Source organism: Halichoerus grypus, chromosome 5 (assembly GCF_964656455.1).
Source record: "Halichoerus grypus chromosome 5, mHalGry1.hap1.1, whole genome shotgun sequence".
NCBI classification, from domain to species: Eukaryota; Metazoa; Chordata; class Mammalia; order Carnivora; family Phocidae; genus Halichoerus; species Halichoerus grypus.
Window position 1 is genome coordinate 90,338,905 of NC_135716.1, and position 24,256 is coordinate 90,363,160.

At 38.5% G+C, this 24,256-nt stretch overlaps 1 protein-coding gene across 3 annotated transcripts in view; it reads right to left on the reverse strand.

The window, feature by feature from the left end:
• The window catches only part of MAN1A2 (mannosidase alpha class 1A member 2), a 251,056-nt gene that overhangs the window by 14,255 nt on the left and 212,545 nt on the right, over nucleotides 1-24,256 (reverse strand). The window contains exon 13 of one of the 3 annotated variants that reach the window (XM_036071038.2): nucleotides 1,492-7,392. The exons of the other annotated variants lie outside the window; for them this stretch is intronic. Coding sequence (XP_035926931.1) covers nucleotides 7,260-7,392 — 133 coding nt within the window. The 3' untranslated portion in view covers nucleotides 1,492-7,259. Of the gene's footprint in view, nucleotides 1-1,491; nucleotides 7,393-24,256 lie in introns of those variants that run through there. 3 annotated transcript variants of the gene reach the window in all.

The window sequence follows — 24,256 nt, forward strand, 5'->3', positions numbered from 1 at the left end:
GGTGCAAACTTAAGCTGCATATGATTTGATATATGGTATATATTGTGCAATGATCAGCACAATAAACTTAGTTAACATACCCATCCTCTTACATACTTTCTGTGTGTGATGAGAACATTAAAACCTACTTTCTCAGCAAGTTTCAAGTATGTAATACAGACCTGTCAGCTGTAGTCTCCATCTGTACATTGCATCCCCAGAACTTACTCATCTTACAGAGGTTTGTGCCCCGTGGCCAGCACTTCCATCCCTCCACCCTCCAGTAACCACCAGTCTATGATGTTTCTGTGATGAACCCATTCTCTTAACGTGAATGCTATTTGCATGTTGACAATCTTTTGTAACCCAATAAAATAATGATGGAAATTGCAGGTATCTGGCAGACAGAGGCCCAGATTTTATCAAATCGGAGTCACCCAGAGATCCTTATTCTTTTATCTGGTCCTGTTTTCGTTGTTCTTGAAAACGTAAGTCCGCGATGAATTTTGATACGCCCGCAAGGTAAATTTCCTTGTTTAAAATTTTGATCAAGTTGAAATCCACTGTGCCGGAAAGAATGAGACACTGGTTGTAAATTAGCTGTTGCTTCAGGTTTTACCACTATCTTATTTGATGCCACATGGGCTCAAGGTTTTAAAAATCCTATGTCTTGGGACGCCTGGGTGGCTCAGTTGGTTAAGCGACTGCCTTCGGCTCAGGTCATGATCCTGGAGTCCCGGGATCGAGTCCCACATCGGGCTCCCTGCTGAGCAAGGAGTCTGCTTCTCCCTCTGACCCTCCCCTCTCTCATGTGCTCTCTCTCATTCTCTCTCTCTCAAATAAATAAAATCTAAAAAAATAAAAAATAAAAATAAAAATCCTATGTCTTTACAGTATTGATAGATTAAACCACTATCTATAGTCTAGCTGATCCTATTCCTCAGGCCCCCAAAGCCTGTCTTTGCTCAAGAATCAGGTCAGATTTTAATGTGACAGAATGAGATCCAGTGATTAAGGCAGGATTTAAGCTCGATGACCTCAGAGGTTGGACTGGGTCTTAGAGGTACCAGGCACAGTAACACTGTAAGATTGTCACATAGGTCTATAGTTAGTTTTCTCAAAATCAGATGGGATAAAAATTACCCTTTACAGGGGCGCCTGGGTGGCTCAGTTGGTTGAGCGTCTGACTCTTGATTTCAGCTCAGATCATGATCTCAGGATCCTGAGATTGAGCCCCGCACTGGGCTCCACACTCAGAGGGGAGTCTGCTTGAGATTCTCGTTCTTTCCTTCGGCCCCTCCCCTCCGCGTGCGCTCTCTCCAAAATAAAGAAATCTTTAAAAAAAATCAATAAACCAGTAAGTGTAAAGATTAGCTGAATCAAAAGAAATACTCTCTGAAGGTAGGAGACTGAAGACTACCAGTTATAAAAAAAAAGCCAAAGTTGTCATGTTAAGTAGGAAGATTGAACTCTGTTGCCATCAGTGGGTACAAATGAAGGATAAACAAAGACTTTCACTTAAGGAACATCTTTATTTGATCTTTAATATACAATATTACCTTTAATTTATAAAAATTACATATGGAGGACATGACTGGAAATCAGTTCAAGAGCGGCCAGTGGGTACCGATCTAGGAGGTTATACTTACCCCACTTACTAGTTTAGGGAAAAATTTTATCAGTGAATTTGAGACCAGTGAGATTGAGGAATGGCATTACAATTTCCAAATCTAGTAATTAAAACGGGGGATACCTTATTTAATTAATCCAACAAAAACTAATTTGTTTTCTAAGAAATAATTTTTCTCAAGAGCGAGCTGAACTTATCTCCACGGAGTGTCCTGGTAAGCAATTTGCCATAGAATTCTGTAGCATTCAATAGCAGCAAGACGTTTGCGATTAAAATCTTGTGCATATTAACACGATAGATGTGGGTTTCTGTGTTTGTGTGCTCACACTTACACCCACACCGAACTGAAGCCCTCTGCATATGCTGGACCTAGAAAGGCAGCTCATTTACAGGGCTCCCCTCCTCTAGAATTTCCAAAAAGAAAGAAATACCTATTTGATACACTTCTTAGTGAAAAATCTCTCTCAGTCACGATGACTGGTACACTGCAACGTATATACTAGTAATATGGTGTCGTGTAACTTTGAGTAATTTCACCAGTGCTGCTGGGTTCAAGCAAAGTTTAAAAGAGATTAGCTGTTCAACAGTGGAAATGTAAGGCTGACGTTGAGGGATGCTTTAATTTAAATATGATGCATATTGACATTCTGAAATAATGCGATGGACTTGTAAAGGATTTGAGGCAAGCTATGCAGTAAGAGAAAAGGGAACTCTCCTTTTGGATGTATCTTTTCTCTGCACTCAGATTTAGGCTGTTCTCGAGGTAAGAGAGGCAGGACCATTCTGCAGTCTGAAAAAGGAATAGTGGCTGCCAAATGGCAAATGAGGCACATACCCCATTTTCTGTTGCTTCAAATTTTTCAAGAGATTGGTTTTTGCAGCACGAAGGTTAAAGATTCTATCATATTCTCATTGTAGGGATCTGAGAGTACTCAAGTGGAAGAGTTTTGCAGTCCCAGCAAGCCAGAGTCCTGGTCCAAAGATCAACGAGCAGGCAGAACCTGGAGAGACTCAATATTTTGACACCACAGAGACCCTCCTTTTTATATGGGGAGTCTGGAATTGTGGCATTAAATGACAAGGCAAGGAAACTGGCTGAGAGAATACCCCCCAAACAACAACAAAAAATGCCATTTTCATGACAGTTGTATCAGATTGGAACCTGAACAGACTCCAGAAGAGTAGATCTATTTTCAAGACAACAAAATATATAGCTTTAGGTTACACAAATCCATACAATCATACATACACACCATCTTTTTGCTTTGAAAATGAATTACGTAACTCAAACACAGAGAAAAGATGCTGATCAGAGATTACATAAGGGTCTTACAGAAATTAAACTTGCGATAAAAGGTTAACAACTATGACCCATGGGCCAAATCCAGCTCTCCATGCTTTTGTAAATAAAGTTTTATTGGAACACAGCCACACCCCTTCATTTACATATCGTCTATGCCAGCTTTCATGGTCCAATGGCAGAACTGAGTAGTAGAGATAGGACACTGTATGATGCACAAAGCCTAAAATATTTATTATCTGGCCCTTTACAGAAAAGCTTGCTGACCCATTATATAGATCAAAGAATGTTTCCATCATGATCTGAATGAGCTGAAGTAACAGAAAATCATCTTCACCTGTGTTCTTGAACCAGAAAAGTACATTAAAATATCTCCAGATCATATTTGGCTAACTCAACCATTCTGCTTACAATCCGTGTAGCCAGAACTAGTTAACAACTGTGTTTGTGTTTGTTAACAAACACAGACGATATTTAAAATCTCTGTGAATAATTGTATTTATGTATATATCTACGTAGAGAACAGATAAGATATGAGCTAGCCAATTTGAAGGTAAGGAGACCTAAAGAAAAATAAGAACTCAAAATATGATTACTAGAAACTTGTTATTTGGAACTTAGAAATATTTTAGTATATTTTTCTTTATATTTAACAGCATGGGACCATGAGCAGGACCCTTAGCAGAGCAAGAACAATTTACAACTGCAGATCTTACCCATGACTTACATGACAAAATTTTTTGAATATAAAATAACCAGCATTTCTATAAAACACTAATTTTTAATTATATAATTAAAGTGATATAGCAAAAGAATGTTTTTATTTCTAAAGTAAATATTTTAGTCAAAGTTGCATCAGAAGTCAAGTATTTCTTTGACATTTTCCAAGAGACTTTAGTTATTAACTACAATTATAGCTGTTAGTATTATATAGTAACACATTGCTTAAAATATATTATAAACCATTTCTTTTCCTCTTTAATTTAAATGAAATATAAAATTAAGGATTTTGTAACATAATTCATACTGGAAAACATTTAAAATGGTATGAATTACTCTTACACAGAAAATGCCACTGGAATCACAAATGTTCTAATGCTTGAGAGTGCATGCCTAGCACAATGCTCGCTCGGCACGTGTTAGGGACTCCATGTTTGTTCACTCATTCTCTCATTCACTCGTGCATTCATTCACAGAAATCCAGGCGGAAGGAGAAACTGCATAACGAGAACGGCAAGCACAATCTTTTATCAACAAATCTGTAGCTCGGACAAAGACTTTGGCAAAGGAGAGTGGAGATGAGAAGCCAATGGTCACAGTTCCCAACTGCTTGGTTACGATCTACCAAGGGCAGCCCAGGGGTGCCTCAGCTGACGTCACAGAGAATGAGGGTCAACATCCACAAGAGGAACACATTCCTCCAATATCCAGGCTTCACCCTTACATATGAACATCTGCTCAAGGACGGGTGTAAGTGGGTGTCAGGTACAGAACAGCACATACATGCAACCCACCAGAAAGCAAGAACCCTCTGACTGGGGTCTTGTTTTTCTGCAGAGATGACTTTTTGGTTAGGGCCGCATTCGCTTGGCTTTAACAACTTCAAACCGGTTTCAACAAAAAAGTGTGATTCTAAAATTCTAAGAGAGAAATGTAGAAGGTAGAGGGGTGTTCAACATCTCTATTTTTCTTTCCTTTTATGTACCAACTAATCTATCTACTCAGCACATTTGTGCCAAAGGCACAAAGGGAGGTGTCAGCTCTCTGATGAGGCACCTGGAAAGGAGCATCTCTAGGTTCTTTGTGAAGATCTTATACGTGAAATGAGTATTTTAACCTGAGTAATAGGTCTACAAAATGCAAAGGATGGTAAGGGACAGAAGGAAGTAAATACTCTTGGAAACTAAGTATGGGATAAGGACTGATCCTAGAGGAAATAATTTTAAAAATCTGTAAAAACAAAACAAAACATGACACTGGCAAGTCATTTGTAGCTGACTTTAATTGCCTTTGGTATTCAGAGAAAAAAAACAATGGAAGCATTGTGATAAGCACTAGTCTTCTTTCATCACAGGGAAGGGAGCGGGTGGTGAAGATGACCCTTCCTCTGCCCCTGTCAGATTCTTCGCTTGTGTGAGAACTGGCCATGCTCGGACATCTCTCTGCCTCCTCTTAAGCCCCAGTCAGCCCAGAGATAGAAACCGAGCACTTGTGGGTGGGGGCTCTGTCTTCTCCTTCCTTGAGAGGCTCCTGGGAGACCAAGAAGGCCCCTTTACTCTGCACTCTTCTGAACAAAGTGCGCGTGGGCGCACGGCCGGCTACCCAGTGGCTCTTTGCTACCTCAAGTTGTTCACACTTTTTAGTGACTCATAAGCGGGCTTGCACTATTTTTAGGAGGAAGGCTAACATGTTTTTGAGAACAAAATACTCTTCCTTTCTCAAGTTAGTCATCTATCCTTCTCATTTAAAAATTTTTATTTTTCAAGTAGTAAAAGATATTACAATTTCAAAATGTGTGCTAAAATTTAACTCTCTTAAAAACTTAAATAATGCACTGGCTCCACATTCTTATTTTCTAGGTATACTGAAAACGCTGGGGATCATTTGCTAAATTGTGAGGACTGTCTGACTCTTGGTGGCGTAAGATGATAACCCGTAGAAAATACTTAATTATATTAATTTATTAAATCTTTTCTCCAATTTAAATCTACTACATGCTAAAAGGTTAAACAGAAAAGCTATCAAAATAAGAAAATATGCCTTCAGAATCCAAGGTGGGCTTCTTCCCCAAACACTGTTCACGAAATCTTCAAATTCAGAGTAAATATCAGACTAATTACACTGCTCCCAACTTTTATTGTCAATGGAAGCTGTTTGTATTAAATGTAAAGAAGAAAAAGTGTCTTGCACTGTGATGTGAATTTAAGGGACAGAAAATTTATAAGCATATTTATCTTACAATACAGTTCTTGATAAAATTTAAGTTCTTCCCCCCAAATATAAAGAAATAGTAATTTCTTTAAAAATAAATATCACTGTAAAATCTATTGATGGTAAGAGAAACTCCCTTAGATATATCCCAAATTTAGTTAATATGATTAATTATACATTTTTTTTTTTTTTGCTAAAAATTATTTTGAAGCTGTTCTTTGGATTTCTATAAATACCCTTGCAGAAAATAAAAGCTGAATTTTATTTTTTACATAAAATATTTGTGAAAAGTTCACTCATCTGATGAGAGAATAAATAAAGGATCCCCTGTTCCCATTCCAGATAGAATGTTTAAGCAAGTTTCACTGTATTTTGTTTTTTGATTTAATAGGCTGTAAAAGAAATTTGGGTAAATTCAGAGCTGCATAATAGTATAGTGAATTTTGCCAAGCTACATAAAGTCGTAAGTTGAGGGATTTTACTAAATTTATAACAAGGCTAAAGTGGATAAAATTCACTTGGTAGATTCGCTGGTTTGGAAAAAAAAAATCTCCTCCCAACAAAACCAAGGCTTTCTCTTAGAACAGGTTTCAAGGCGACAAACTGCAGCGTTTCCCCCACTTTTGGTCATGCTACCACACTAGACTGATCAACATGCACAAAATCCCAAACCCAGGCTCATAAGTAGTGGTTATGATAAATAGCAGTTTCAATGATTCCATATGGAGACAAAGACTTGAAGAGTATTCTTTGTGAGATCATGCCCCCAGAGAAAATTAAATTTAACCAAGAAATTTCAATGGAATACACTGGGATCTGAAATGGTTGCCAGTCTGGTCATCCAGTGGGGAACTAGAAACTGAGACAGGGACAGGTACTTGGGTTTTTTTCCAGTCTTCATTGCTCTTGACGCAGTTCCACCATTCTTTTGTGTTAGTTCCTTCCATTATTAAAAATGGAGAAAAGGGGGAGAAACGATGATAAGTAAATATTTGATTTGAAAGCTGCTCCGCTTTGTAAGGAACACATATATAATTGGTTCCAAAGGCCATCTCTCACTCCCACAAGGTGCTCCACATTCTTGGCTTATTCTTAGGCAGTCTAGACTCCAGATTCCAGGACTCTAAAAACAATATAGTAGTAACAGGCAAAATTTCCCATGTGACCATCTCTTTAAGAATCCAAGCATACCAGGTCTTTGTCTTACATAATACCAGAATATATTTTGGTCAGGTATAAAATGGAATCATTTCAAAGTTGAGATATCTACAAGTTGAAAAGTCCTGTGGGGCATAGTCATGTCACCCTGCCATGGTGACTTATGAGGTCCAGGTTTCCCAAAGCCCCCTCTCCAGACTAATTTCTGTAGTAGTCCATGTAAACAAAACACAGGTGAGAATGGTCTTTCTGGAGCTGCTTTCATCGAACAGCAGGATTTCCTGAAAGTGTGGTGTTGGCTAAATGTAACACGGGCAGAGGATGAGCCTCTGTATTGAATACCCAGTGGTCTAAAGGTAAAAGGTCATCACTGGAGAACAGCAGATACAAATATCTGAAAATAGAAGGGAGAGAAATGAGCTTCAGTTAGAATTCAACAAGATCAAGTGATCTAGTCACAGTGGCAGAGGAAACGAATAACCTACTTTAAACAGCTTTGATGAAAAACACATCACAGAATGAAACTCACTCACATGATCTAAAACATAATAACGTGTTCTAGAATAGTGCAGTGCGTAAGAAAATCCAGGGAGATGCACAACTAGACTTCTGATGTAAGAGAGTTAACAAAGTCCGCATACCTGTTGGAAGCACATGGGACAAGGTTGTAAAATGGCATAAAACAAACCACTTCATGATTTTTCACAGACATTCTTTTAAAAGTCACATATTAAGATCAATCATCTATTTTGGCAGCTTACAGAGCTCAGAGTACAAGTACGAATTGATTAATTCACATTTATTAACAGACACTGAAGGAAATAACTAGTATATTATCTGGACCTAGCAAGGACTTTTATATACTGACACTTGAGTAGTTTTTGCAGTTCTTCCAGCAGGTAATGCCAACTGTTTAATGAAGGTTTCAGAACACTATGGATTAATAGGAGGTCTAAGAATTTCATGACTGCTCTCCATAGGTAACAGCATTGTTTATATGAAGGCAAGGATTCCCGACCTCTCCATGGGCACTGCAAGCCACGGTGGTCACTCAGAAATCAACAGTGACAGAGTTGACACAAACAGTAACTGTGACCTATAATGTTGGGCATATTCCAATCTAAATTCTATGAAAGGGGTCTTCAAGGTGAGCATAAGAAAACCAACTCCAGAGAATCGGGAAATCTGGGTTCTAACTCTTCATTAGGATTTGGTGAAGAACTCCTTTACCGTGACTTTGCTGAAATTTCTTTATCTTAAAAATAGGCACATTAATATCTTTTCTGATTACCATTACAGTTCTTAGATGAGCAAGTAAAAACAGACAGTCCTGAGGTAAATGGGGACTGCCTGTTAACCTTATAACTGGTAAAGCTGGAATGGAGAGTAACAGGGCTTCCAACCTCACTCCCTGACCCTAGACCTTGAGATCTGCTTGACTCGAAATTTATCCACCACGTCATGGGCAGAGAAGTTGGAACTGAAAAAACAGACTTGGCTGGATGTAGCAAGAGACTGCTGGGTCTGCTTACTGTAGGGAGACCAGAAGCACAAGCTCTTGGAGTTCTGGGCACAAACGTGTCCGAAAGCGCTATGTTCTGTGCAATCCCATGTCTCTTGGTTAAATGTGGGCTGATGGATCAGGCTTGCTCTAATTTCATCACTTCTTGAGAGAGAAGTGAGTGAAGGAACAGTGAGAGAAAATTCAAGAGTTTCCCACAAAATGATTCCTTTCCGTGGGGGATGCTATGGAAGTACTTGATGTAAACACAAACATTATAAAAATCAAGAAAATAATGAATGTGGAAGTTTTAGATAACAAAAAGGGACATTAGTTTTAGGTTTTTTAGGAATATTATTTTTAAACCATTTTTAAAAAGGGTCCTAATTAAGGGTGCCTGGGTGGCTCAGTCAGTTGATCCTCGGACTCTTGGCTTCAGCTTGGGTTGTGATCTCGGGGTCATGGGATCAAGCCCCATGTTGGGCTCTGTGCTCACCACAGTCTGCTTGTCCCTCTCCCTCTGCTCCTCCCCCCACTCTCTAAAATAAAATAATAAAAGAAACCTAATTAAATACTACTATAGTGGGTTGAACAGTGTGTGCCCACCTCCCCCATTCACGTCCATCTGGAGGCTCAGAATGTGACCTTATTTAGAGATAGGGTCTTTGGGGATATCATCAGTCAGGATCTTGAGATGAAATCATCTTGGATTTAGGGCCTACCCTAAATCCAGTAACTTGTAACTTACAGGAGAAAGGAGAGGGAGATTTGGGCCCAGAGGCACACAGGGAGGAGGGTCACATGCAGCCAGAGACAAGGATTAAAGCTATATTGCTACACGCCAAGGAACACCTTCAGATGGAATGGACTTCAGACTTCAGGCCTCCAGAATTAGGAGAAAATAAATTTGTTAGCCATCAAGTTTGTGATAACTGGTTAAGGCAGCCCTAGGAACTAATACAGCTTCCACCCCCAACCTCCAGGATACCTCTAGACCTTTACCGCTGCTGCTTGGTCCAACGGGTCTGAAGCAAGACTAGAGAGCAGGGGTTAGCCATACGGGGACACACACACACACACACACACACACACACACTCTCTCTCTCTCTCTCTCTCTCTCTCTCCCATAAACACACATATACCACACACTCTCACACAAACGCACATACACTCACAGAAACACACGTACTCACACACACACACCACACACACAAATTTATAACAAAATCAATGCTTGAAATTAAAGTAATATAGCTAAACAATTCTTTTTAATTTTGGATTACACATTCAGAAGAGGATGTTGAGGACGTGGTATACTGTTACTGATTTAAGATTCTTTTTTTTTTTTATTTTTTTATTGTTATGTTAATCCCCATACATTACATCATTAGTTTTAGATATAGTGTTCCATGATTCATTGTTTGTGCATAACACCCAGTGCTCCATGCAGAACGTGCCCTCCTCAATACCCATCACCAGGCTAACCCATCCTCCCAACCCCCTCCCCTCTAGAACCCTCAGTTTGTTTTTCAGAGTCCATTGTCTCTCATGGTTCTTCTCCCCCTCCGATTTCCCCCCCTTCATTCTTCCCCTCCTGCTACATTCTTCTTCTTCTTTTTTTCTTTCTTAACATATATTGCATTATTTATTTCAGAGGTACAGATCTGAGATTCAATAGTCTTGCACAATTCACAGCGCTTACCAGAACACATACCCTCCCCAGTGTCCATCACCCAGTCACCCCATCCCTCCCACCCCACCCCCCACTCCAGCAACCCTTAGTTTGTTTCCTGAGATTAAGAATTCCTCATATCAGTGAGGTCATATGATACACATCTTTCTCTGTTCGACTTATTTCGCTCAGCATAATACCCTCCAGTTCCATCCACGTCGTTGCAAATGGCAAGATCTTATTCCTTTTGATGGCTGCATAATATTCCATTGTATATATCTACCACATCTTCTTTATCCATTCATCTGTTGATGGACATCTTGGCTCTTTCCACAGTTTGGCTATTGTGGACATTGCTGCTATAAACATCGGGGTGCACGTAGCCTTTCGGGTCCCTACTTTTGTATCTTTGGGGTAAATACCCAGTAGTGCAATTGCTGGATCATATGGTAGCTCTATTTTCATCTTTTTGAGGAACCTCCATACTGTTTTCCAGAGTGGCTGCACCAGCTTGCATTCCCACCAACAGTGTAGGAGGGTTCCCCTTTCTCCGCATCCCCGCCAACATCTGCCGTTTCCTGACTTGTTAATTTTAGCCATTCTGACTGGTGTGAGGTGGTATCTCATTGAGGTTTTGATTTGGATGTCCCTGATGCCGAGCGCTATTGAACACTTTTTCATGTGTCTGTTGGCCATTTGGATGTCTTCTTTGGAAAAATGTCTGTTCATGTCTTCTGCCCATTTCTTGATTGGATTCTTTGTTCTTTTGGTGTTGAGTTTGATGAGTTCTTTATAGATTTTGGATAGTAGCCCTTTATCTGATATGTCATTTGCAAATATCTTCTCCCATTCTGTCAGTTGTCTTTTGGTTTTGTTGACTGTTTCCTTTGCTTTGCAAAAGCTTTTTATCTTGATGAAGTCCCAATAGTTCATTTTTGCCCTTGCTTCCCTTGCCTTTGGCGATGTTTCTAGGAAGAAGTTGCTGCGGCTGAGGTCGAAGAGGTTGCTGCCTGTGTTCTCCTTTAGGATTTTGATGGACTCCTGTCTCACATTGAGGTCTTTCAACCATTTGGAGTCTATTTTTGTGTGTGGTGTAAGGAAATGGTCCAGTTTCATTCTTCTGCATGTGGCTGTCCAATTTTCCCAACACCATTTGCTGAAGAGACTGTCTTTTTTCCATTGGACATTCTTTCCTGCTTTGTCAAAGATTAGTTGACCATATAGTTGAGGGTCCATTTCTGGGCTCTCTATTCTGTTCCATTGATCTATGTGTCTGTTTTTGTGCCAGTACCATACTGTCTTGATGATGACAGCTTTGTAGTAGAGCTGGAAGTCTGGAATTGTGATGCCGCCAGCTTTGCTTTTCTTTTTCAACATTCCTCTGGCTATGCGGGGTCTTTTCTGGTTCCATACAAATGTTAGGGTTATTTGTTCCATTTCTTTGAAGAAAGTGGATGGTATTTTGATGGGGATTGCACTGAATGTGTAGATTGCTCTAGGTAGGATTGACATCTTCACAATATTTGTTCTTCCAATCCATGAGCATGGAACGTTTTTCCATTTCTTTGTGTCTTCCTCAATTTCTTTCATGAGTATTTCATAGTTTTCTGAGTACAGATCCTTTGCCTCTTTGGTTAGATTTATTCCTAGGTATCTTATGGTTTTGGGTGCAATTGTAAATGGGATCGACTCCTTAATTTCTCTTTCTTCTGACTTGTTGTTGGTGTATAGGAATGCCACTGACTTCTGTGCATTGATTTTATATCCTGCCACTTGACTGAATTCCTGTATGAGTTCTAGCAGTTTTGGGGTGGAGTCTTTGGGATTTTCCACATAAAGTATCATATCATCTGCAAAGAGTGAGAGTTTGACTTCTTCTTTGTCAATTTGGATGCCTTTGATTTCTTTTTGTTGTCTGATTGCTGTGGCTAGGACTTCCAATACTATGTTGAATAGCAGTGGTGATAGTGGACATCCCTGCCGCGTTCCTGACCTTAGGGGGATGATTTAAGATTCTTAACATGGATTTTAAAAATAGAACAATTGGAGAATTGTGATCTTTGCTGTGAAAGCTGAGAAAAGTCTACAGTCTAAATTAGCTACCACACTATTTTTTCCTTTAGTATTAATTTTCTTAAAACTAGGTTTTAATAGATGACAACGGTTTTGACAAAAGCCTATAGGCATATAAAAAGGTGCTATTAAGTACTTCAGTTTGAATGGATGTGTGGCTTACATTTTAGGGCTTTTTTTTTTAAGATTTTTATTTATTTATTTGACAGAGAGAGCCAGAGAGCACAAGCAGGGGGAACAGTAGAGGCAGAGGGAGAAGCAGGCTTCCCGCCGAGCAGGGAGCCCGATGTGGGGCTCGATCCCAGGACCCCGGGATCGTGACCTGAGCCGAAGGCAGACGCTTAACCATCTGAGCCACCCAGACACCCCTTTTTAGGGCTATTTTTAAATGTTGTTCATATATGTCTCTTTTAGCTTTCTCTCATCTAAAGACAAGGTATTTGGGAGGTGGTGATGCCAGAAGTCATCTAAACACTAGTGTTGGTAGTAACCGAACAGGCAAGTTTTACAGAAAGAAAAGTCAACCAAATCTGAAGAGAAAAATGTAAGTGTCGATAGAGAAATGGTAAAGCTAAAAGAACCTCAACTGCCAAGTTAATATGTACTTACTCGGTCCTTTATGTTGACTTATCAAATAAGCCTTGATGACGCATTTATTCTTCTTCACAACTACCAATGGCAATGTTCAGTGTATCATGGGAAGATGTTCCAACTCTAAAAAGGCTTGCATTTACATGTATATGTAACTCATAAAAAAAAACACCTTAGATTGTCTGAAAAATAATTTACTTAAAACTTCCATTTCATTTATACTTCTAATGTTTCAATAATGTCTTTGGAACAGACTGGTTAGAAATCAAATGAAATTAAAACATACTCAGTGGAAATTATATTCTAAAAGATAACACACTGGGGACACCTGGGTGGCTCAGGCAGTTAAGCGTCTGGTTTTTGGTTTTGGCTCAGGTCATGATCTCATGGGTTGTGGGATCAAGCCCGCACTGGGCTCCCTGCTCAGAGGGCAGTCTGCTTGAAGATTCTCTCCCTCTGCCCCCCCCCCACCACGCTCTCTCTCTCTCTCTCTCAAATAAATAAATTAAAAAAAAGATACACATTAAAACAATTTTTAATCTCTCCAAAAGGACCTGCCCCTCTGCTCTTTCCCACATCTTTTCTCAAATCTTAAAGTTTTTTTTTTGTTTTCTTTTTTTAAGGGGAAGGGATGGGGAAGAGAGAAATCTTAAAACTAATGTGGGTATATTACAAATTCAAATGCAAAATACACATGCATTTTTTTTTTTTTTAAAGATAAACGAAGAAAGCAGGTATTTCTGATCACTGTTAATGGTTTAGGCTTTGTCTTGAGATATAAGGGAGCTGGGAGGGATTCATTTTGCTCACCCTCAGGGGATGAGTAAGTTAGGATGATTTTGTCTACAGGATACAGGATACCTAAACTACATACACAGTGGGGGTCAGCTTCTATAACAAAAAGCCCAAAGGTAGATGGTAACAAAGGCTGGTTCATTCAGCAGTAAAACCCTATCAGAGCTCTGGGTTTTGTGAAGGTTAATAAAATATTAAATTTTTCCTGGTGCCAAAACATCTTATCCTTCCTTCCTTCTTCTCAGATCACTGCTTTGAGAAAACTTAACTGTCCCTCTGAAAGGTACGTAAATCTTTTAAAAAGCTGAATAAACCTCTTGCCAGCTTTACAACTGAGTTTCTCCTAGAGGCCTGCCTTTGCAACGCAATCATCAAGGAAGATGCACCCCAATGTCCCCATCACTGTGGGACGCTTAGGTGCCTTTCTCTCCAAAGCTCTTAATTAACCCTTGTCAGAGATGGAAGTGTCAGTTTTCCTTTGGTTAAAGACAATTAATTAACACAGACGGTCACCTGAATCACCATGTGAATTTAGAATGAATTCTGTATAGCAAGTGGTGCTGTGGAGAAAGTATTCTTACATACGGACAAGTTATAATCTATCTTCAGAACACGTATGTAATGGATTGTATCTGTCTGGTTATATGGGAAGGTGAGATTTCTGTCTTTGCAATCTGCCTGTGATGCAAATTGTAGCCTGGTTTCATGCTTATCCAATGATAAAAATGTTTTCAAATGTTTTCTTTCTCTGCTATATTTGTGGAGAGGATTTTCTGGGTTGGCAGAAGATTTGGTTTCCAATTTTTCCCCCAGTCATCAGGATCTTCACAATTTTCTTGACTTTCTTCTCAGAATTAGAAGATGCTCCATACCTTACATCTCCACACAAGTCCAAAGTCAGAAAATAAAGGTGTGGGTCTATTTTGATAGTCTAATACATGTGTAGTAAGTAGTATCTCATTGTAGTTGTAATTTGTACTAATCATGTCTAGCATTTTTTCATGAGCTTACTTGCCATCCTTATATCTTCTTTTATGAAGTATCTGTTTAATTCTTTTGCCAGGTTTTAAATTGGGTTGCATGTTATCTTATTGTTGAGTTTTTAGAATTTGTCATATCGCCCAGATAGAAGTCCCTAGTGAGTTATATACTTTGCAAAGATTTTATCCCAGTCTGTGCCTTATCGTCTCATCCCTTCATTTTCTTTCATTCTCTTTCAAATGTCTTTCAAAGAGCAGATTTAATTTTTAGACCAACTGATCAATTCGTTCTTTTAGGTATTATGCTTTTGGTGTAATATCTAAAAGATCTTTGCCTAGCCCAAGGTCACAAAGATTTTCTTCTCTGTTTTCTACTAAAAGCTGTACTTTTAGGTTTTAAACTCAGCTCTATGATCCATTTTGAACTGACTTTTTGTATATGCATACAGAAATCCAATTATTCTACCACCTTTTGTTGAAAAGCCTATCTTTTTTTCATCGCAATGCCTTTGTACCTTTGTCAAAAATCAGGTGTCCAAATATATATCAGGTTTTTCTTCTCTGGACTCTCTATTCTGTTCCATCAGTATATTTGCCTAGCATTACACCAATATCCCAGTGTTTTGATTATCATAGCTTTATAATAAGTCTTGAAATCAGGTAGTGTTAAGCTTTGAACTTTGTTCTTTTTCAAACTTGTTTTGGTTATTCTAGGTTCTTCACATTTCCAAATGAAATTTAGAAACAGCTTTCTAATTTCTATAAAAAACCCTCTCTTGAGATTTCAACTGGGATTTCACCAAATCTACAGATCAATCTGAAGAGAATTAACAATACTGAGTTTTCAGAACCATCAACAAAGTGAATCTCTCCACTTAATTAGGTCTCTTTAATTTCTTTTAGCAATGATTTTTAGTTTTCAGGGTCTTTTATGTGTTTTGTCAAGATTTATCCCTAAGTATTTCATAACTTTACGCTACTGTGTTTTTAAGTTTCAATTTCAGTTCATTGTTAGTATATACATAATTAATTTTGATATACTAATCTTGCATCTGCAACTCTGCTAAATGCTCAGTAATTCTAGTAACTTTCCAGTAACTCCATAGGATTTTCTACTTTGATGATCACATCTTCTATGAAAAAAAGATAATTTTACTTCTTCCTTTCTAGTCTGGATGTCTTTTATTTCTTTTTCTTGTCTGACTATACTAGCTAGAACCTCCAGTTCAAGGCTAAACAGAAGTGAAGAGAATAGACAGACATCCTTGTCTTATTCCTGATCTTAGGAGGAACACATTCAGTTTTTCAGTACGAGGTTAGGTGTAGATTTTTCATTTATGCTCTTTATCAGGTTGAGAGAGTTCCTTTCCATTCTCGGTTTGCTAAGAGTCTTATCAGGAAGGGATGTTCGATTTTGTCAAATAATTTTTCTGTGTCTACGGAAGTGATCATATGATTTTTCTTTTTCAGTTCATTGATTTTTAAATGTTAAACCTCTGTGCCTGGGGTAAATCCACTTGGTCATGCTGTATTATCTATTGAAAAGATTTAATTTGCTAAAATCTTGTTTAGCTGCTTTATATGTATTTGTTCATGAGGGATATTAGTCTTGTTTCTAATGAGAACCCGCTGTCATGCTTATATTTGTTCATTTCTACCTAACTTGTCTTTTTCCTCTAGTTGCTTTTAAGATTTATTTTCATTACCACTAGTTTTGAGCAATGTGATTATGATGTGCCCTTGGTGAAGTATTCTTCAAGTTTCTTGTCCTTAGAATTTGTTCAGCTTCTTCGATCTGTGGGTGTAAGTTTGGAAAGATTTTGGCCCTTATTTTTTTTATCCATTCCTCCGTCCTCTCCCCTTCACAGACTCCAATTTCACATATTTTAAGCAACCTACAGTTGTGACACAAGCTCACCAATACTCTGCATTTTTATAAGATTCTCTTTTTGCTCTTGTTTTCATTTTGATTTCAATTGCAGCATCTTCAAGTTCACAAATCTTTTCCTTTGCAAGGTTTAATCTGGTATTAATCCTCTATGGTGTATTTTTCAATTCAGGCATTGCAATTTCCATTTCTAGAAGTTTGATTTGGGTTTTATTATCTCCCATGACTCTATTTAACTTTTTGAATATATGGAATATAATCATAATAACTGCTTTAATGTCACCTGCTAATTCTAACAGTTATGTGAGTTCTGAGTCAGTTTCAGTTGATTGGTCATCCGTTCCTGTCTGTCTGCATACATGGTATCTTTGACTGGATGCCAGACATTAGGAGTTTTACCTTTTGGTTGCTAGGTAATTTTGTATTCCTATAGATCTTGAGTTTTGTTCAGGTATATAGTTAAGTTACTTGGAAACAGTATGATCCCTTCAGGTCTTGCTTTTGTGATTTATTATGCAGATCCACAGCAATAGATTATTCCTCACCACTGAGGAAGGACTATCCTGAGTACTCTACTCAGTGCCCTGTGAATTAAGAGATTTTCCAGTCCAGCTCCTCGGAACAGGCACTGTTCCTCACCTTGTGTGGTCACCATAAACTGTTCCCTTTAATCCCTCAAAGAGGATTCTTTCCCCCACTCAGGTATAGTTTCTTCCCTCCACTGACTACTCCCAGGGGGATTCTCTTGGGTTCTCTCTCTGTGCAGCTCGCTATTCTCTGCTACTCTCTTATAAACACCAGCTATGTCTGTTTCCTTGGACTACCAACTCCAATCTCCTCCCAATCAGCAGGGAGTTGCTGCACTCGGCCTTAGGTCCCCTTCCCTGTGCTGCGGCCCAGCAGCTCTGCAGAGGCAGCAAGCTGGGGCAAACCCACGGCTGCTGGTTTGTTTCCTGTCTCTCAGAGACCACATTCCTTCACTGCCTCCTCTCCAGTGTTCTGAAAACCACTGTTTCCTATATATTTTATCTGTTTGCTTTGGGTGGAAGGGTAAATTCTGAGCCTTGTTACTTCATCGTGGAGGAAGAGTCCGGCTCTTCCATTTTGAGATACTTTGTCAAACAATTTGCTGAACACCATGTACTTTCATGGAATCACTTAGTCCTCTATTATTAAACCAATCCAAAAAGAACATTAGGGTTAGTCCAGCAAGAACTTGTTCTGAGGAAGCCCTTCTGGCTCTTCTTGATCACTAATTTTCTTCAAAGTATTCATACCTTTGTATCAAAGTCGTATGACTTCCTAGAACTTTGTGAAAATGGACATTAAATCCATATACTTTTATTTTTCTCAATCCAACTTTTCCCTTCTTTAAAATTAGCTATCTAATTCTGTTGTTTCTCTCCATCATTCCTGAAAGAATATTAATTACAAAATTACATGTGTAGTAATATCTTGGTATGTAATTCTTTAGGATCCTTGCAATCATTTAAAATAACAAGTTACTTTTCTTCCTTTGGAGCTCTAGTATTCTCTCAGCCATATTTGTTTTCCTTTAATTACAGCCCCAGTTATAAGTTATAGGGGTTGGAGGGGGGGGGGTGGGAGTTAAAGTGTAGATGCTTTACATTTTATCTTATGATTCCCTTTTTAGCATGCCATTGCTTCTCTGATTTTTTATTGTGGTAAAAAACACATAATATAAAATTTACCATCTTATGAGATCTTGCCATTTGTGACAACATGGATAGAGCTACACACTATTATGCTAAGTGAAATAAATCAAACACATTTACCATAGGATTTCAGTCATATATGGAATCTAAAAAACAACATAAATGAATAAACAAACAGCAGAATCAGACCCATAAAAACAGAGAACAAACTGCTGGTTGCCAGAGGGGCAGGGGTGGAGGGATGGGCAAAATGGGTGAAGGGGAGAGGAAGATACAGGCTTCCGGTTATGAAGTGAATAAGTCACATGGATAAAAGGTACAGAACAGGAAATATGGCCAATGTTACTGTACTAGCACTGTACGGTGACAGATGGTGGCTACACTTGTGGTGAGCAGAGCACATACAGAGTTGTTCAATCAGTATGTTGTACACGTGAAACTAATGTAACACTGTGTGTCAACTGTAGTTTAAAAAAGAAAGAAACGAAATTTACCATCTTAACTATTTTTAAGTTCAGTAGTGTTATGTTCACACAACTGTGAAACAGATTCCTGAACTCTTTCATCTTGCAAAACTGAAATTCTATACTCTTTAAAGCAACTCTTCGCCCTTCCCCCAGCGCCTGATAACCACCTTCTACTTTCTGTTCCTATCAGTTTGGTTACAGGTACTTCATATAAGTGGAATCATAATAGTACATCTTTTTGTGACTGGCTCGTTTCACTGAACATAATGTTCTCAATGTTCATCCATACTGTTGCTTCCCTGATTTTGATTCTAGAAGTCTATCTCCCATTACTTCTAATGAATATTCTTTAGTCAGTCTAGTTTTCTTACTGTCTTAGAACAGTAAAAGAACGGTAGCATTTGTTTTCTCACACTGGATCCCTTTTCATGAAATGACTTTCTGCTTTACCTCACCTATTAACATGTAGCATTATCTCAAACTTTTTCCATGACTACTCCGGCCCATGCCAAAGTTCCCTTCTTTGAATCTCTAAAATATTTACATTCGATTTAGCACTTGACTATACAGTTTGTACTTTTATTGAATTTGCCCAGGGCCAGAAATAAGAGATTTCTTAACTAGACTGCAAGCTCCTCATACAGTGTTATGTTTCATACGCTTTAATTTCCAAAGAGCACAATTCTGAAAAGAGAGCAGTTACTTAATAAATACTTATGGATTTGACTTTGTTTGCAAATCACCTTTCAGGGGTAAGTGAGCAGAGAACAGCACAGAACGGGAGACTTAATGCTACTTTTCTCATCCAGCTGGAAAAATAGTCCTTCTCTCATGGCAGGAGGTTAACTTTAGGATCCAGTTATAGACAAGATAAAAGATGAAAGATAAATGGAAGGGAATAGTGGCTTGGTTTTTCCAGTCTTCCCTCCTGAACTGTTTTTTCCTTGGCTAAGAATCCTCACTCCAATAATCTCATTGATTCCTCCCTCTCTCCCAAATATATTACTTGGACACTTTTGCTTACAAACTTAAAAGTCATACTACTCTTGATGCTTTACTGACAAAACCATTATCACAACTGTCTTTGAACCTACTTCAAAACCTTGTTCATCACCAGGGGATTAGCTTTAATAGTCTGGTAGCTGGCTAACTGTGCTTTCATTCTCATACTGAGAATAACTTTATAGGAACAGGCAGGTAACAGGGGCTATAAAAAGGAGAGCCAGCATTACTGGAGGGCAGGAGAGCAACATCAGTAACAATACCTGTCCTGCAACAATTCACTAGCTTTCCCTTCCTCCCCGACCCTAGTATTTTACTATAAAACCTTCAAACCTCAGAAACTTTGGAAGAATTTTACAGTGAAACCCATACATGCTCACCTCCTAGACGCTACAGTTAGCATTTTGGTATATTTCTTGATCACAGGTCTATTACCCTCTTCATGTATTACTAGTTTTCTTTATCATACTAAAATATTCCCTCTAGAAAGAACAGCTAATTAGCAAACCTAGCTAAATATCAAGAAACACTTGATCAGTAAAATTGTTTGCAAAGGGAAAACTAGAAGTCTCACCAGAATTTTTTTTTAAAAATCAGAACAAACGTTGAATAACAAACTTTACGCAACAATATTTACTTAAGTTTTGGGAGGAAGACTGTTGCCACAAATTTTGGCTGCTATGGTTTCATCTATGCCATCTCGAAGCAGCAGCAAGATTAGAAAAATTTAGAATTTTATTTAATAATAGCAAATTATTTGGTAGTAACTATTTACTTGATAATAGCAAATTAGGTACTATTACTTGTAAGGGAAGAATTAAAAACTTCCTAGAAAGAAAAAATTAAGAGCAAGATACTTACACGTAGTCAAATGGTAAACAAACATAATTCCTTTTTTCCCCAATTCCTTTCAAAAGCACAGGACTCATGCCATCAAAAAGAGAACAGATACACAAAACATGGTATAACCATATAACAGGATACTACTTATCAATAGGAAAAAGTGAACTATTGATACATGCAACAGCACTGATTAATCTAAAACACATTATGCGGAAGAAAATGGCAGACAAAAATAAGTGCATACTGCATGATTCCAATTACATGAGATTCTAGGCAGGCAACCTATAGTGACCAAAAGCAGCTATGTATTTGGGGGTGGGGCGGAAATCACTGCAAGACTAGGAATTAAAGTGTTCCATAGTAATTGGGGTGGTAGTTACCCAGGCTTATCTACTTGCCCAAAGACAATAAAGTGCACATTTAAAATACTTCATTAAAGTGGATTTTTAAAATTAGAAAAAAGACTAAAGGAAAAGGATGGAAAAGGAAAATAACCCTATTATGTGTTACTGCTACATAAATACAATTTGGGTTGTAGCTCCCTCTACTGCAGCAAAAAAAAAAATGGCAAGGATATTTCCAAGTAACACAGGCTTGAAACTGAAAAAATGCTTCTATTAAATAGTGCCAGAGAAATTCACTCTGTGTATGTGTGAGTCCCTACCATCTAATATCTGGATTGCACTGTGACACTGTGGTAAGTCCTCAGAGGAATTAAAAGCCGTGCAGACCATGGTTTTGGTCCTCTAGTGTACCATTTGAGGAGACTGGACGACATAAACACAGCAGCTAAGAGCAATGATTTGCCCACCTGACCGCACGGTACACCGGCTATTGCTCGTCAGCACAGGTAATTCTTTGACCCCTAACTCCTGCCATAAGCGGTGTACAGACTCACAGGTGTCAGAGGTCCCTCAGAGACCAGCAGCATCAGCATCACCTGGGAACTTGTCACAAACGCAGATTCTTAGACCCCACTCAAGACGCACTAATCAGAGTCTCTGGTGATGGAACCCGGCCATCTTGTGTTTTACCAAGCTTTCCAGGTGATTCTGATACAAGCTCACACTTAAGAGCCACTGCCCTAGGTTTACCAACTTTATCTAACTTCCAACACGAGTTAGTTGGCACTGTTTCTGCTTTTCTCCTTCATGTGGGCATCTGAACCTTTGACTCTGCTGAAAACAATTCACTGTCCTGACTCCCCCACTTTTCTTCTTACTTCATTAATTCCCTCACCCATTCACTGGTAATGATCTTCTAGCACAAACTGAATTCCGAGTTCAAGCCCAGAGCCTCAACCAATAAATAAAATAGGTCTCTTAATTCTCTTCTCCCTCCTGCTCCCATTTTTGTAAGATCTTATAAAATTGCTGTTTTTCAGCTGTCTCTCTTGGAATCAAATAATTCAATCCTTTATTCAACAAATACTTAATTCTGCAACAAGTATGTGTGTTCCCACCATAGATACTGGAGATACAACAATAACTAAAATATACAAAACTCACTCCCCTCATGAAATTTATACTCTTAAGTTGGGGAAAGCCGATGGAAATTATATAGTATGTCAGAAGTTGGGTGCTATGGAGAAAAGTTAAAGGGGAAATGAAAGGGAAAAAAGGGAGCAATCTGAAATTTTATATAGGATGATCAGGAATGCCTTAAAAATACAAGTAGAGGGGCACCTGGTTGGCTCAGTTGGAAAAGCATGCAACTCTTGATCTCGGGGTCATGAGTTCGAGATCCACAATGGGTGTAGAGATTACTTAAATAAAAACTTAAAAAAATACAATTAGAAATGACAAAACAATATGATTAAAAACTACTTAAGACCTGAAACTGCAAAAGTCCTAGAAGAAAACAAAGAGAAAGAGCTCCTTGACATGTGTCTTGGCAATGATTTTTTTGGTTATGATACCAAAAGCACAGACGACAAAGGCAAAAATAAATACATGGAACTACATCAAGCTAAAAGGCTTCTGCATAACAAAAGAAACAATAAAAAATGGAAGACAACCTACTGAATCAGAGAAATATCTGCAAATCATATATATGATTAGGGGTTAACATAGAAAACATATAAATAACTCATACAAGTCAATAACAAAAATGAAACAGTTCAATTAAAAAGTGGGCAGAGGAACTAAATAGACATTTTTCCCAAAAAGATATACAGGCACATGCAGATGGTTCATCACTAATTATGAGGGAAATGCAAATCAGAATCACAATGGTATCAATTCACACCTGTTAAAATGGCTGTCATCAAAAGACAAGAGAGCAGTGGCAGAGATGTGGAGAATAGGGTAACACTGCGCACTGTTGGAGGGAATGCAAACTGGTGCAGCCACTGTGAAAAGCGGTATGGAGGATCCTCAAAAAATTAAAAATAGAACTGCCATATGATCCAGCAATCCTACTCTGGGTATATATCCATAGGAAATGAGACTGGGATCTTAAAGAGATATGTGCATTCCCATGTTTATTGCACCATTAGCTAAGCTTCACAATAGCCAAGATATGGAAGCAACCTAAGTGTCCACTAACAGATGAACGGAGAAGGAAGACACGGTGTGTATAAACACACACACAGGAATACCATTCAGCCGTGAGAAAGAAGGAAATCCTGCCATTTCCAACATGGATGGACCCTGAGGGCATTATGCTAAGTGAGGTAAGTCAGAAAAGACAAAGACTGTATGATATCCATATGTGAAATCTTCAAAGGCCATGCTCCTGTAGAAACAGAGAGCAGAATGGGGACTACCAAGGGCTGAGGAGTGGGGCTGGGGGGACTGCAGAGATGTTAAGTCAAAGGGTACAAACTTTCAGTTTGAAGGTAAGTTCTGGGGATCTAACGTATAACATTGTGATTACAGTTAACAATGCTGTATTATATATTTGAAAGCTGCTAAGAGAGCTCTTAAACGCTCTCACAACAAAAAAGAAATGGTTAAGTATGTGACATGCTGGAGGTGTCAGCTAACACTGCAGGTGGTAATCACACTGCAATATATAAATGTATCAAATAATCACACTGTACACCTTATTACACAACACTGTACGTCAATTAGATCTCAATAAAGCTGAAAAACAAACTACTACTTAAGAGCGTCAGTATACAGAGGCAAACAGCCAACTCTTCCCTTATGTAACACGTATTTATTGAGTGCCTCATACACTGTGTGCTGGGTGCTAGGGAGGTGAGAGCAGTTAAAAGGAAAAGTTCCCAAAGTTATGCGCTTACATTCTACTTACTGGGAGAGAGAGATTAAAAAACAAATATATGTATCAGGTGGTAACAGTGCTGAAAAAAATAGAGCAGGGCAAGGGGAGAGAATAATGCAAAGTACAGATGATATACACACACAGGGCCTATTTTTATGGGCAGGCACTCAAAAAATACAGCAATTATAAGTTAAGGAGAGTAGGAATGCAATTTCTAAGTTCCTTGACGTCAAGACTGTTCTCTATTATATTCATGGATGTATCCCCAGCACATAAGACAGCGAAGGCACGTATGAGGCCCCTTAGCATCTGTTGGATGAATTATTTCATATACTACACTGTATAATTTCTATATTCTGATCACCATTTACTTAGTAGATAAGGACAAAGAGCTCAGATACACATAAAGAGGTGGAATTAAGGATCCCAGGAAATGATAGTTTGAAAGGGTGAGCAAATGCTGAAACTTTTATCCCCATTAATTTCCTAAGAACCTGTTTGACTTTTTATCTGTGTTCTTAACCTACAGAAAATTTAAGTGA